The sequence below is a fragment of the Bemisia tabaci genome, unplaced genomic scaffold, assembly GCF_918797505.1.
Source record: "Bemisia tabaci unplaced genomic scaffold, PGI_BMITA_v3".
Lineage (NCBI taxonomy): Eukaryota > Metazoa > Arthropoda > Insecta > Hemiptera > Aleyrodidae > Bemisia > Bemisia tabaci.
In genome coordinates, this window is record NW_027311747.1 from 224,894 (window position 1) to 238,563 (window position 13,670).

Genomic DNA, 13,670 nt, shown 5'->3' on the forward strand with positions numbered 1-13,670 from the left:
TCATTTTAATGGCAGGGAATTATAAGATGGGTCAAGCCAGCCTCTGTGGTTACCGTCCAACGTTGGTGAGTCTGAAAATCAGGACCTAGACCTCTACCCGCCGCCCTTGGGAAGGAATCTGGACTCTGCTTTAGGTGTACAGGCTCGCATGACTAGTGGTTCGCACGTTTTTTAAGACCCATCAGCCTTAATGGCGAAGCATGAATGATCTATTATCGATATATCCCCCTTAGAAGGTATGGTAAAGAATCGATTATTAAGGTGTACGTTGCGGAAACGCTGTTTATCGATTATTTTCTATGGGTTTAATGGCACAGCAATCGATATAATCGCAAAGCACGGCATACCACTGATCAGCCTCCCAGAATTACTCTGTACAATGCTATAGTTTATGATGAAACGGAGAGTTTTGATACATATCTTTTACCACATCTCGTAGTTTCCAGACAAAAGAATGCAATTTTATTGGAATGCTGTCAAATCCACACTCGCAAGTAAGTTCTTTTGAATAACCACGTATAGCCTTTGCCTATTCAGCTACTCTGTTTGTCCATCTTTGTCCAGAGTTTGCAGCGACTCAAATGTATACGCATAATACATCTCAGAGAGGCCCTACTTTTAATAAGTTATGAGAGTTTTTACGCTGCCAAATTTAAGGGATTGCGCAAAAATATCTGCACCAATTGAAAAGTTTCATGACTGATATCCGTGCCAAACTTGTTTTGACAATACAGTAGATCAAATGGATTGAATCGTCAAGATATGAATCAATCGCATTACAATTTTAATTTTCTTGGATCGAAAATTTAAAAACATCCATAAACGCGAAAATATACGCTGAGGGAAAGACCCAAAATTCCAAGCTCCTTATTCTCAGCCATGGGAGCATGGATTTTACGCACTTTTCAAGCCAGTAGAGTGGACTTCTTTATTTTTCGAGCGTTTATAACTTTCTTTCATCCAAATTTTAGAATTTTTTATAGGCACGAAAATATCCCGGAGAAAAGACCCATAATTCCGAGCTCCAGATTCTTGGCCAGGGAAACTAGCATGAGAGCATGGGTTGTTCTTGCTTTTTGGATCAGTTGCATCACTCCATTATTTATCGCGCGTTTTAGCTCTCTCGAATCGAAATTTTAAAAGCATCATTTCTGGGATTCTGCGACTTCCTCCTTACTCCAAAAAAATTCAATGTGCTTAAAAAATAAATGCGGGCTGCTCTCAATCGATGATAATGATTAGACCCTCTAACTAATACAAAATACTTATAAAGGGAAAGCTTTGGTAGCTCCTGTATATTTTCATGTAGGTTCTCATCTACCTTAAATTTAGTTAAAATTATAGGGTTTTCAGATATATCTCTTATTTTTTTGTGGTGAAATATTAAGTTTCTTGCAAGAATTAGTTGTCAGGGATATTGTGTTAAATTTACCCTAGTAAAAATTGGCGATAGGAGCTGCGTTTCAAAATACCATAGGAATTCTTATAGCCGGCTAAAGGAGGCGATAGAAAATCATATAGCTGGCTGTAGAAAGCGGAGAAAATCACAGAGCCAGGCTATACGAAGAGATAAAAAATTATGAAGGCGGGCTATAGTTCCTATCGCCGGACTATACACCTTATTGCCATCTGCTATGAAAGGCTATAAGAAATTGTGTAGAAATTCGTGTGCTTTGGAAATCATCAGGTTTGATACGGAACCACCTTAAATTTACAAAACACACGTTATATTTTCCTTTAATACATATTTTTTTTAATCAATTAAAATGAGAATAATCCATACAGAGCGTGCAAACATTTCAGAATCATGAGTTGAAAAACGCTGACTCCGCCAGATTCAAAGTTAGAGCCTAACACAAAGCGGAGCGGCGACGCACTGGCGCCTACAAACCGAACAGGGATACTTCACGCATTGCGCAACGTGTGTGGTATCCCTGTTAGGTTTGTAGGCGCCAATGCGCGTTTCGCGCAGCTGGCTGCCCGCTTTCCGCACCTCAGCGTGTCACGGCGCTTGAAGCAACTATTTCACACCAGAGGTATTGCACACTGCACAGTATCAAACGAAACTGAAGGCGCTCTAATATACATATAAGGAATGGCAGGCATCCATCAAATCAAAAGTACGGAGCTTTCCTCGCAAAATAAATCAAGATACTACGGCCCAAAAAGAGAGCGGTAGTCCAAATACTCACTAAGTCCTAGCATCCGTAATTGGTAACATTTAGTACATACTTTATCGCCTGGCTGTTGCTTGGTTGCCATTGGCTATAAAAGGCTGTAAGAAATTGTGTAACCGGCTATAGAAGCTATTGGAAATTTTACAGCCGGCCGTAGGTCTATGGTATTTTGGAACACAGATTCTACTGCCAATTTTTACCAGGGTAATTCAAAATGTGTGAAATGCGTCTTTTTTATAACACTGCGTTAAAAGTCTGATTGACCCCTACTTAATTAGAGTGCCAATAATACGGTGTCTCCATAGGGACACTCAAAAAAAGCTCCGGCCGTGGAGGCCATAAGCAGCGGACCTGGAGCACGGACTGGATGGGCTATATGGCACTACCGTTCGCCTACGCGCCTGACGGCCGGATTGCTACGTGCGGGGACGATGCGGAGTCCTACGGACATGAAAACCGTAAGTCGCGGCCTCGAGCGGCATAGGCAGCTTGCGCTCTAGGCGCTACTTACGGGCTGGACGGCCGGAGCTCTGCGCGCCGCCGCTGTCCGCGACGTGGTGGATTTTTTCGGAACTACAGCTGAAAATTCACCATTAAAGTACATACTTAGAAAAGAAAAACTTTCCAGCAAAGTTTTAAACATTGAATGAATTATCTTGTGTCAATTTCTGAACAAGATTTTTTTTCTTTCCTTCTTTTTAAATAGGTATATATTTCTTTGTTGATAGTTCATAACAATTTAGTTTCAGGAAAGTGATGGATAATTCAATGTCTAAGAAAGAAAAAGAGCATATGAACGTTAGCTTGTTGATCATGTTTCAGATATCAAGAGAGATTTGAACTCCTTGGCTGATAGTTCAGCAAGTCAATTTGAGAAAAGAGATGAATCTTAGAGAAGAGATGATGCTTATTGAGAAAGAAAATCAGCATATGAATGTTAGCTTATTCATCGTGTAGAGATATCAAGAGAAATTTTCAAAAACCTAACTTTAATGTTGCAAGCCTTCGTAGAAATAAATAAAGCACTGGGGAAGCACTGGAAGGAACAAATGTAGATAGATCAAAAATTCATGCTACCTATTTTAAATGTAGAACAGACTGTCCAAGGTATGATAAATTGCTAAAACTCATTGCAGCGAAAAATGTAAATTGAAAAATCATTTTTATCACTTGGCAGCCCGTTCTCAATAAATGTAATTACTTTCACTCAATGAGAATTCAGCATTTGTCAAAAACAAAACCTGGTTCATCCCTCAATAAAAAATACGAATGCAAAGTAGGAAATCACCCAAATGATTAACAAAGGAAAAGCACAGGCGTAGGTCTAGGTACTTACAGATTTTTACTCCTTACGACTAGAAAAGCTTCAGAATCTTGAAAATGAGGTTGAGAATATTTCAAAGTGTAAATTCAGTAGTAAAAGTTGACAAAACTTCAAGATATAACTCTCCGCAATAACTACCGGATACAATTTCCACAAAATATTAGCGAAGAAATATACCACCGAAAATTGTCACACTTGTTAAAATTGTAGATCTTCCCTTCAGCAAACTGAAGCGCGATTCACACAAAATTTTACCACTATTACAGTACACTGAGCTCCTAGAATTGGGATATGGAATCAGAGAGATATTCACAGCAACAATGTTTGCACTGGCTCTTATCGGATAATCAACGCAGGCAAGATTGGCTTATAGCTTCCGCTGGCGGACAGCTATTTTGGCAACAGAGAAGGGAGGTGTTGGATGTCGGAGAGTGAAATACTACCTACTCTCAATTGAAAACATTTAAGTATAAGCCAGAGATTAGATTGAAATGGAATAAAAAATCAACCCAATCTTATGAGCAAGCAAAGTGGCACAATGAAGTTGCAATCGGTAAATAGACATTCTTGTGTCTACATTATCAGTATTTTAGTGTGGCGGTAATTTACTCTGTGGGAAGATGCGTGGCAGGTAATTGATTGCTTTTCTTGGATTTAAGTTCTTTCCCTTAGTAGGGGGAAAATAAGTGAATTGCAAACGAACTTACAGGAGGAGAGGATATGAGCTCAGTGTGTAGGTAAAACTGACAATTTTCACTTCACTCTCGTCGCATTTCCGAAAGTATTTGACAAGCGTTATCACACAGAACTTTAGAATCAATCGTGCACCGCACAGAATCAAGAAAATATATCGAAAACCTCCAAAATTAAACGAAAAACGAACACACGTAATGAGCAATGACCAACAATGACAAGCAATTTACTAGATTCTAACCTCAATAAACAACGCTGAGTGGTGGCTGCGATCGCTCCCGAAAATGTTCAAGGCTGGCGGCAACTTTAAATTCACGCACTGAATAACATTGACGTAAAATATTATAATTTTCTGCGAATATACACGTAGCCGTCTCAATTTTAATCTGATGGTGACGCCATTTTCCGAAAACTGAATCTCACCTCACTGCCAACGGCCGTGGAAGCGGTTGGCTCCGATCCTGAAACCCGTAACTTACGCTCGGCTCCTAACCGGTCTTACGGCCATGAAGGCCGCGCGGGGTCCACGGGACACCGGCCGCTGGGTCCAGTACTAGCTGGCGCACAGCGCGTTAACGCCGGGATCACCAGTGTCCAGAGCAACCGGGTCACAGGGCCGTAGTTTTTTTTTTGAGTGGAATGAAAGAAATGAAACTATGAATACGCCACCAAGAGTGGGCCTTTTGCTTTTTTTAAAAGAGTTCAGATATTCTGCCGTGCTAAGGAAAAAACGCCGAATGAACATTCGAGAGTCGCCAAATTTCCTCAAATAAAACATGTAATTTTGAGAAAAGTTACACATATTTTTCCTTGAAATTTTAAGATATTTTAGATTTAATTGTGAAAAAATTGACCAAAAAATTTGATGGAAAATATTCACAATTTTTTCCAGTAAATTCCGTTTTTTCCTGAAAGGAATATTGCAACGTCTAAAGGTTCATACGGCGTTGTTCCTTAGCACTGCAGTATTATGCGTAGTGCAGTCCATTTGCACCTACAATGAGATAAAGCTAATTTGTATTGCCAGTTGACGTCACATTAAAACAGCTCATAATTAAAAGCGGTCTCGTCCAACACAATTGTGGGCGGTCAGAACACTGGGCCATGAATTAGGCCAACGATTTCCAAGTACGGGGGAACTCGGAAGGCAATAAAGACCGGAACTTATTTTCGATACCCCTTATCTTTAAGTCGTTGCCCCCGTTTAAGAAAATAGCGGGGCTTGGAGACCCCCCTCCGCCCTCTCGCCCCCGAGAAAGAGAAGACAGAACGGTCATCTTGCACAACAATTGCAGAACGAGACAGCCCTCACGCGCCGCGACTTTTGATAACACTGTAATTTATTTATTTTTGCACGGTCGTTTAAGCCCAGTGCGTAAAATTGCGGTGAATGAATAAAAACAGTGCCATCCATTCTAAAATAGAGCTCTAATTGATTTTATTTTATGAGCCTTACAATCAGCTGTCGTGCTGTCAAGAGCCTAGATAGCGTTTCTTTGTCCTCCTCCTTTGCGTTCGAAAGAAAGTATTTCTATAGTGTAGAGGGTGTTGGCCGCGTAATATCGTCTGTTTAATATTCGAGAATGTTGGTGCACTTTTTGCCTCTCTCCGTTGTTTTCCTCGGTGAGTGATGGATTTCTTTCCTTAGATGCCCGTAATCATTACCCAAGTAGCGCAGATTGCAATAAGTAGCAATTGCATAATATAAAATTGCAATTCCGCACTGAGTGCTGTTTATGTTGCCTAGCTCCTATTTGAAGGGGTCCCATTTATTGAAACTTTTTGCGATGAAATTGAGATAAGTTGCAATATCTTTCTGGCAAATGGAGCTCATTTTGTTCATTGTTTAAAATCGGCGTAAATTGACTAAATGATGTAAAAATATTACAATTTGATGGTAAAAAATTACTATTTTGTTGAAATCACATTGCAATTTAATTTCAATATTTTCGTTGCACTGTGCTACTTGGTAGGGGACATCTGTATCTCTGGTCGTTGCTCTGTCATGACTTTTTTGATAATCCTCGAACCGTTTATAGCCACATGCCTATAACCCAAGTAGCACAGTGCAATGAGAATATGAAATAAAATTGGGATTCAGTGCAATAAAATTGATTTTTTTTTCACCATGAAATTGTAATACTCCTACATCATTTGGTCACTGAATGCCGATTTCAGCCAATAAACGAAGTGAGTTCTATGTTCCAAAAATATAGGCAACATGCAGTGCAATGAGAAAAAGCAACTTATTACAATTGTATTTAAATGTATTTCACAAAGCAGAGTGCCTCCAACCAGTAGATAGGCAACCAGGCAACATACACAACACTCGTATGCAGTAGCAATAATTTTACTACGCAACTGCAATGTATTGCAACGTATGTTCTCGGGACATACGTTGTCCCGACTTACGTTGTCAAAACAGTGACAGCTTCGAATCGCATGGACATTTTTGCTTGGGCGTGATCTCTATCAGCAGTATGTCTGACTGAAGTCAGGAATAAAGATCCACAATATATATCTGAAAAATCGAACGATTTTTACCCTTAAAATAAGTCGTAATTAATCGTACTAAAATCCTCACGATACAATTTTAAAAATGAGGGTGACACACTGATTCTCTTTCCTTTGTTCGATTTTCAGTGACAGCTAAATAAATGAGTAGATTAATAATAGTAGTAGTAGATTCATAGAGTAGATTAAAAGATAAATGAGCAGATTAAATAAATAAATAAATGTGCATGGATAAACATGCGAATATACATGACGCTCTTTTCTAAAAACTCGTAATTTTTACAAAGGTCGCTAGAATGTCATTGTGGAAGCAATTGTTTGACGATGCAAAATTAAATCACGCAATCATTGTTTCCCTTTGATCTAAAAAGATTGTCTTAATTCATCTGACTTCAAAGTAAATTTATTTTTATAATGTGATTTAAATTTCAGATGTCATCCAGCTCTTATCAATCAACAATGAGGGCGCAACAAGGGCTGTAAGTAAAACAAAAGTTTTTGAACTTCTCTTTGAATCTTAATGAAAATCGTTGATACCAAAAATTAACACATTTAGTTTTTTGAGGTATTGACAGGTGAAAACAAGAACATCATTAAATCCATACATTGTCAGAACATTTTTTAAGTGAAATTGCATGTCTCTAAATGAAAGGGCTCTCTATTAATGAATTTTACTAAGAGGTTCGGCAATACCCAAACCTCCCAGCTGCAAGTTTATTTTGAGTTCGGTACCTCCTTCGGTGACTTATGAATCGCAACGTTGGTGTGTGGTTTTGGTACCGCCTCGCGAGGTGGTCCGAAAAAAGTTTGGTGCACTAAGGTTCAGTTACACGATCAAATTGAGCCATCAAACTGAAGCTCTGATTGGTGGAAAAAGACCTGAGGTGAGGATGCGACCAATGAGAGGCCCAATTTGATGGCTCAATTTGATCGTGTAACTGGACCTCAATGCGCATCCTTGCTGAATTTCAAGATCGGAATTCGGAAGTAAAACTAGCAGGCGCTTACGACTATCATTGAACTTCTAGAGGCGTACTACGCCCGCTAAATTGCTGAAAATGCATGAAAATTAGTTGGACAAAAAAACAAAATAAACTAAAATAGTAATCATAAGAAATATGCATTCATGACGAAGATTATTCACCGTCATTACGGTTGATTGAATAAAAATAGAGATTCTTGAGTGAGTGAAAGCAGCTGCTTGAGGTGCAATACTATTTTCAACCTAAGTGCGCTGCGCTTTCAATCATCAATCTGATGGGTCACGAATTAGAGGATCCGCTCAAAATCCCTTCAATTCGTTAAGTATGCAATTTGATCTCCCAAGAGTTAGTTTAGTTGCTACTGCTCAAAGTGAACAGCCGGTATCGGTGGAAGGGGGAAGGAAATAAATATAGAAAAAAGAATGAGATGGAAGAGAGGAAAAAGAATAGGAAGAATAATGAGAAAGAGAAAAGAAGAAAAGAAAATCTATTTGTTCCTATGTAAATCGTAAGCAAAAATTTAAAATCTCATTTTTAAAGCTCATTTTTCCCCAAATTGTCGAGAAATTGTTCGTGCCTTTGCTGTTCATCTATTCATCTTATCGGCTCTTTCATCAGTGAGTGACTTATCAAGCATTTTAAAAAGGAACCCAAAAAATTGAAATAACGGAAACCCTACATTTTTGGGTACTACACATCATCCCATGTAGCAGCCAATGGGTCTGTTGCAAACTTTCAGCTACACAAAAAAAAGAGAATTAGCTCTCACAGAAAATGGCTCAAAAATCACGATGAGCGCATTGGGAGAGTCTGAAATGCACTCCTATCTTCACAACCTGCGTATAGTATATGCGTTTTCTTATAAGCTTCCCGCTTCAAAAACGATACTGCGGCACAGGTGAACTTTTCGTAAGAGGAGTCGATCCATCCAACCTTTGCGCACTAGGATGCTACACAATATTCAACATGGCCGACGCTTCCGCGGGAAAATCGTGAGGAAGTACCATGGTCTTTGTCCACGGAAGGAAAGTGTAAATTTAAACACGCCGGTTGATAAAATCCCGTCTCGTCACTTATATTTTGGCGGGTTCACTTTGACCATGTTGAATATTGCATGTAGCCTGTAGCATCTTAGTTCGCTAGGGGTGGATGCAATGACTCCTCTAAAGCCCTGTCCACACGAGCGTGGTTCGAGGAACTTGTTCGACGAACTGCTCAGTTCTCGGAGCTTGACCTAGAAAGGAGGGATGCTGTCCACACGAGTTCGCCCGAACCGGAACCGGAACTTCAATAAAAGTATACAATTATTGCAAAATAATAGATTATTACGGCCGCCAAAGTAACAAAAATAAATGTCAAGACATGTAAAGGACGTAAAAAACAAATTCACATCAAAAGAAAATCTAGGAGCTCGGAGTACGGGAGAAGTTCCGGGTTTAGGAGGAATAAGTTTTCAACTCAGCTAAAACTTGTTCCGGGAACAAGTTCCTCGAACTAGGTTCCGCGAACCGCGCTCGTGTGCACAAGGCCTTGAACTGTTAATGTATCCCGTTGCATCGTTTTTGAAGCGGAAGTTTAGAGATCCATATTTTTTTGCAAATTGTGAAATTAGGAGCGTATCTCAGACTTTCCCAATGCGCTCATCGTGATTTTTGAGCCATTTCTTACAAGAAAATAAACTTCTTCTTGCTCTGGCTAAAGTTCACGACAGGCCTGTTTGCCAGGACCGTGATTATTCTACCATTTGATGTTTGATTCATCTACTTTTATACCTGTTCTCGCGATCCCAAAGGCGGCGCGTGCAACCTTGGACGAGCAGCAGCAAGCAAACGAGCTGGCGGATTCGCTCAAGAAATGGCTGCCGGCGGGGGTCGGGTTACTCAAAGAGGGCGTAAGCGGAGATCAAATGGCGAAAAATGACAAACTCCTGCCACTCCACTCCATTCTTGGCGACTCGAAAGCCGAATCCCGGAAGAGGAGGGAAATCACCGAGGAAGTCTTGGAGCTTCAAAAAGAAATTAGTAATGCCCTCGGGGAACAGGTCAGTGTGTGTGAAAAATGTTATTTTTCCATCTTCAATATCACGAGCTAGAAATTTTACACGGAAAATTTTTAAGAAAAATAATGGAGATGTTGCATGTGTGAGGGATTTGCGATTTGACCATTGATTCTTATGTAAAAGTTGGCGAGAAACACGATGGTGCCACTGGTTTTCTCTGAAATCATCTCCCAAGCTCAAAAAAAGATCTCAAGTTGAGGCCAAAATGGAGGGAATATCCCACGTTATCCTGAGAGTCCACCTCTACATCAAGGCAAACTCTCCATGCGAATATAGGGAGGAAATACATTAGCAGGGTTGCCTTGTTTTCAGTTTTGGAGTCCCCAAATAAAGTGGCAGCCCTGTCAATGTATTAGCTCCCTATCTTTGCATGGAGAGTTTGTCTTGATGTAGACGTGGACTCTCAGGATAGCGTGGGATATTCCCTCCATTTTGGCCTCACTTTGAGAGCTTTTTTTGAGCTTGGGAGATGACTTCAGAGGAAACCAGTGGCACCATCGTGTTTCTCGCGAACTTTTACATAAGAATCAATGGTCAAATCGCAAATCCCTCACACATGCAACATCTCTCCATTATAAGTCTTGACAGTTTGAACATGTAGGGTATTCAACGACTCCAAAAAATTAGATGAGACGACGAACCAGCTATAAAGCCCTCATCACAAAATAGCAGAAATATACGTTCATCCAGTTACGATTTTGCAAGTTGGCAACACTGTTTTCCCTCCATTCAAATACATGTAAAAGTATCGATTTTAGGTGCGGCAAGCTGCCTCGCCAAGATTCGATTTTTTACATATATTTGAATGGCGGAGGAACAGCGTTGCCAGCTTCCAAGAATCGCCACTGCTTTGATCAGAAAAAGTCCAGTAGATTCAGATTGAACGTAAGTTTCCTCGAGAAAATGGTAAGTAACCTGTTTTACCTGACATTGGTGGAATCGCGCAGTTATTTTGACTTCGTTTTGATATTTTGAGCTACATTCTAGCTCATCCGTAAGGAACATGTATTGGCATAGGTATACAAATTTACATTCGTTGTTCTAAACTGAGCCAGAGATAGAAGTTCCAAATTGCAGAATGTAGTCAATTTTATGTGCTCTCCAGGCACATTGTGCCCAGTTGCGTCATATTTGGACTTTTTGAAATGGGGAGCTATACCATTTCTGGCTCATCTATGAAATTATGTACCTTCATAGCACATGTAATGACACGTACATTGTTTCTAAAATTGGCGGGAGATAGTGGTTCCACAATTGGACTGCATTTTGCAATTTGGAACTATAAATTTTGGCTCTTCTGGAAAAACACTTGTGTGTATAGGGAAACTGATGGCACATACGTCGTTTTTAAACCGGCTATAATTTATAGTCCTTAATTGCAAAATGTAGTCCAATTGCAAACTGTGGTTCAATTATGGTTCATATAAGAAAATGGGCAATAACCATAACAAGTGTTTTAGTGTTGCGCTTTTCTGATCTGACAGGTAGTGGAGAACTATCCCGAACCAACTGGTGGCTACCCGGTGCCGGACACGCCTGAGTATGTACCAAATGTGTCAGAGGTTGAAGGTTTCATCGACGCGGCACAGACAGGCAAACGACCGCACAAAAGGCCATAAAACAGGCGCACTAGCGGCCGACACAATTTTATTATAATGTCCCGATCGAAATTAGTATTTTTCTGACCAAGGCACTCTTTAAAAACATTGGAATTCAGCCACTAACATAATTGTTTAATATACTGACGAAACTCAACTGCTTGGAAAAATTCCTTCAGCTGGTGCGATTCGAAAAATCTTGGACTTTGCGCTCTTTGAACCTTAAGGATATTATGACAAAGGTTAAATATGAGAGCTTTTATAAAAAGTCAATAAGCTGCGAAAGTTGAGGAAGCGACGCTCATCATGGTAGCTGAGAGAATAACTCTAGGCTGGAATTAAGATATTGTGAAAAAAAGAGTGCATCGTCACATATTGAAAATGTGTCAAAATTCGTCGCTTGGCTGACACAAGAGCGCAGCTACTCACGGAGATGAGCCCGGAAAAGCATTGAATTGTATGGAAGATAGGGTTCATTGCAGAGTGACGTTACGCCCTTATGTCAGGTAGGCGACGAATTGCATTAATTTCGTTGCGGGGGTCCTCACAATTCAAAAGAATGTGATTTGCGAGGAAGTCCATAGATGTATGACGTATTTTTCATCGGTAGAAACCTGCCTTAAAAATTAGATATAAAGCTCATGTTTGATTTTCGCATGGAGGTTTTTTAGTTTCGCATGAGCCAATAGGGCTGTTAAAAACAGAGCTCCTGAATGTTCTGAAAGTAAAATTTCATTAGTTCTGCCTCACGCATTTTGACATCATTACGGAAGTTTTCCAAAAAGATGAAATTTGCTGAAATGTATGAGGTAGGCCCATTAAAACTTTACTTTTAAGAAGATTAAATATCTTTGAGTAGTACAATGCCTTTGCAAACACCCCAACGTTTATAAATTAAATATGATGTTGCCTGAATCTCTCGATTAAAAATCAAAATAATAATAATAAAAAAATGAATGTAGACCATATTGTAAGAGTATTAAGGATTAGTATTCACATTTTCAATTACAAAAATGCATTATTTTCACCTAAGATATTTAAAGTCCGATCATAATCATCAGCTGTGTTTGGATACTCTTCAGATTAAAAATAAAAACTCTAATACTTATGCGCAATGACCTTTGTTCTTTATCAATTTTCTAGATTTCATTCTAGCCTATAGCCTAAATGGCATGAAAATTGGGCCAGTAGAGTACCCTAGAACTAAGCGTTACCAGGAATGCAAATTTAGGAGGCTTCGGAGAGTATAGTATAAAAATATGCGCTTATTTTTGAGTCACCCAATATGATCAAAAATGGATGAGTGGAAAGAGTGGTAAAAAAGTGTTTTTCGAACGTCATCATAGCACTTTATTTTTTATCAATGAAACTTCAATCTCACTTTCGTTTTAAGTACTTCGGATGCCAGGCTAAACGCGAGCAAAAAGTTTGATCTTGCGTTCCACACGTGAGTGTAAAACATGTTAAAGGTTACCCTATTTCCACGACGAGGTGAAACTAGGTAAAAATATTTTTGCATCCAGAATTAGGAAAGCACAACAACTACGCAATTCTGCGAAAATTGTCCAATTCCAGTTTTAATCGTTTTACTCGTAAAATGTGTGATAAAATATCTCACATTTCACTTTGTTCACAATTCACATTTTCACTTAGAATGGGAAAATTTTCGCAAAAATACCAAATAAGCTCCGAGGAAAATCGACTTTTCTGGGAGGAGGGGTGATCGGAAAAATCTAAGGTCTTAATAGGGTTTAGCGAGTCAAAATATGTAAGAGTCAATGTATCACACATCGAGAAAATTTCTAGAATGCATCTTTAATACACTTTGATACCGAAAATACCTTTGTACACATTTAGGCTCTGAAAAGTCGGCTGTATCGGATTACTGGTAGCTGATAAAAATAAACCGAGGTCATAATCAGATTTTGCAGCTGTAAATATACATAAAAAACACACTACCACGGGTCCAGGATTATTTATCAAAGTGACTTGCACGCATGACAAACATCCGTCAAAGATAATTTTCCCAGGAAAAAGTCGCTTATCCAGGACAAATGATTGGTAATGGGAAAATACAAAGACCATTCTCGGACTCAGTGGCTCAGAATGCATCGGAATATCATTTTATTTGGACTGAGTTAAGCAGAAAGGAACCAACCCACATTTGGGAAAATTGAGTTATGAGTGGTTTTGAACTCAACCATTGCTCTACTATCTATCGCCAAAAATTCAAAGTTTTTGTTGGAGCAAATTTTGCAGAAATTGAACTTGAAGTTTATCTTTTACATTGAGTCTTATGCAGGAGCCAAACTTTAAACCTCT

The 13,670-nt window shown here is 39.3% G+C and overlaps 1 protein-coding gene across 2 annotated transcripts; it reads left to right on the forward strand.

The window, feature by feature from the left end:
• Window positions 1-193: 193 nt before the first annotated feature.
• Window positions 194-12,463, forward strand: LOC140225838 (uncharacterized). 2 transcript variants are annotated; one of them, XM_072305794.1, is made up of 4 exons: window positions 194-494; window positions 7,141-7,187; window positions 9,484-9,732; window positions 11,235-12,463. In XM_072305794.1, exons 1-4 carry the CDS (start codon window positions 455-457, stop codon window positions 11,367-11,369), a joined length of 471 nt encoding a protein of 156 aa, XP_072161895.1. In that variant the 5' UTR covers window positions 194-454; the 3' UTR covers window positions 11,370-12,463. The 2 variants fall into 2 exon arrangements, with proteins under 2 accessions (XP_072161895.1, XP_072161894.1); XM_072305793.1 differs by lacking the exon at window positions 194-494 and adding an exon at window positions 5,294-5,817.
• The last annotated feature ends 1,207 nt before the right edge of the window (window positions 12,464-13,670 follow it).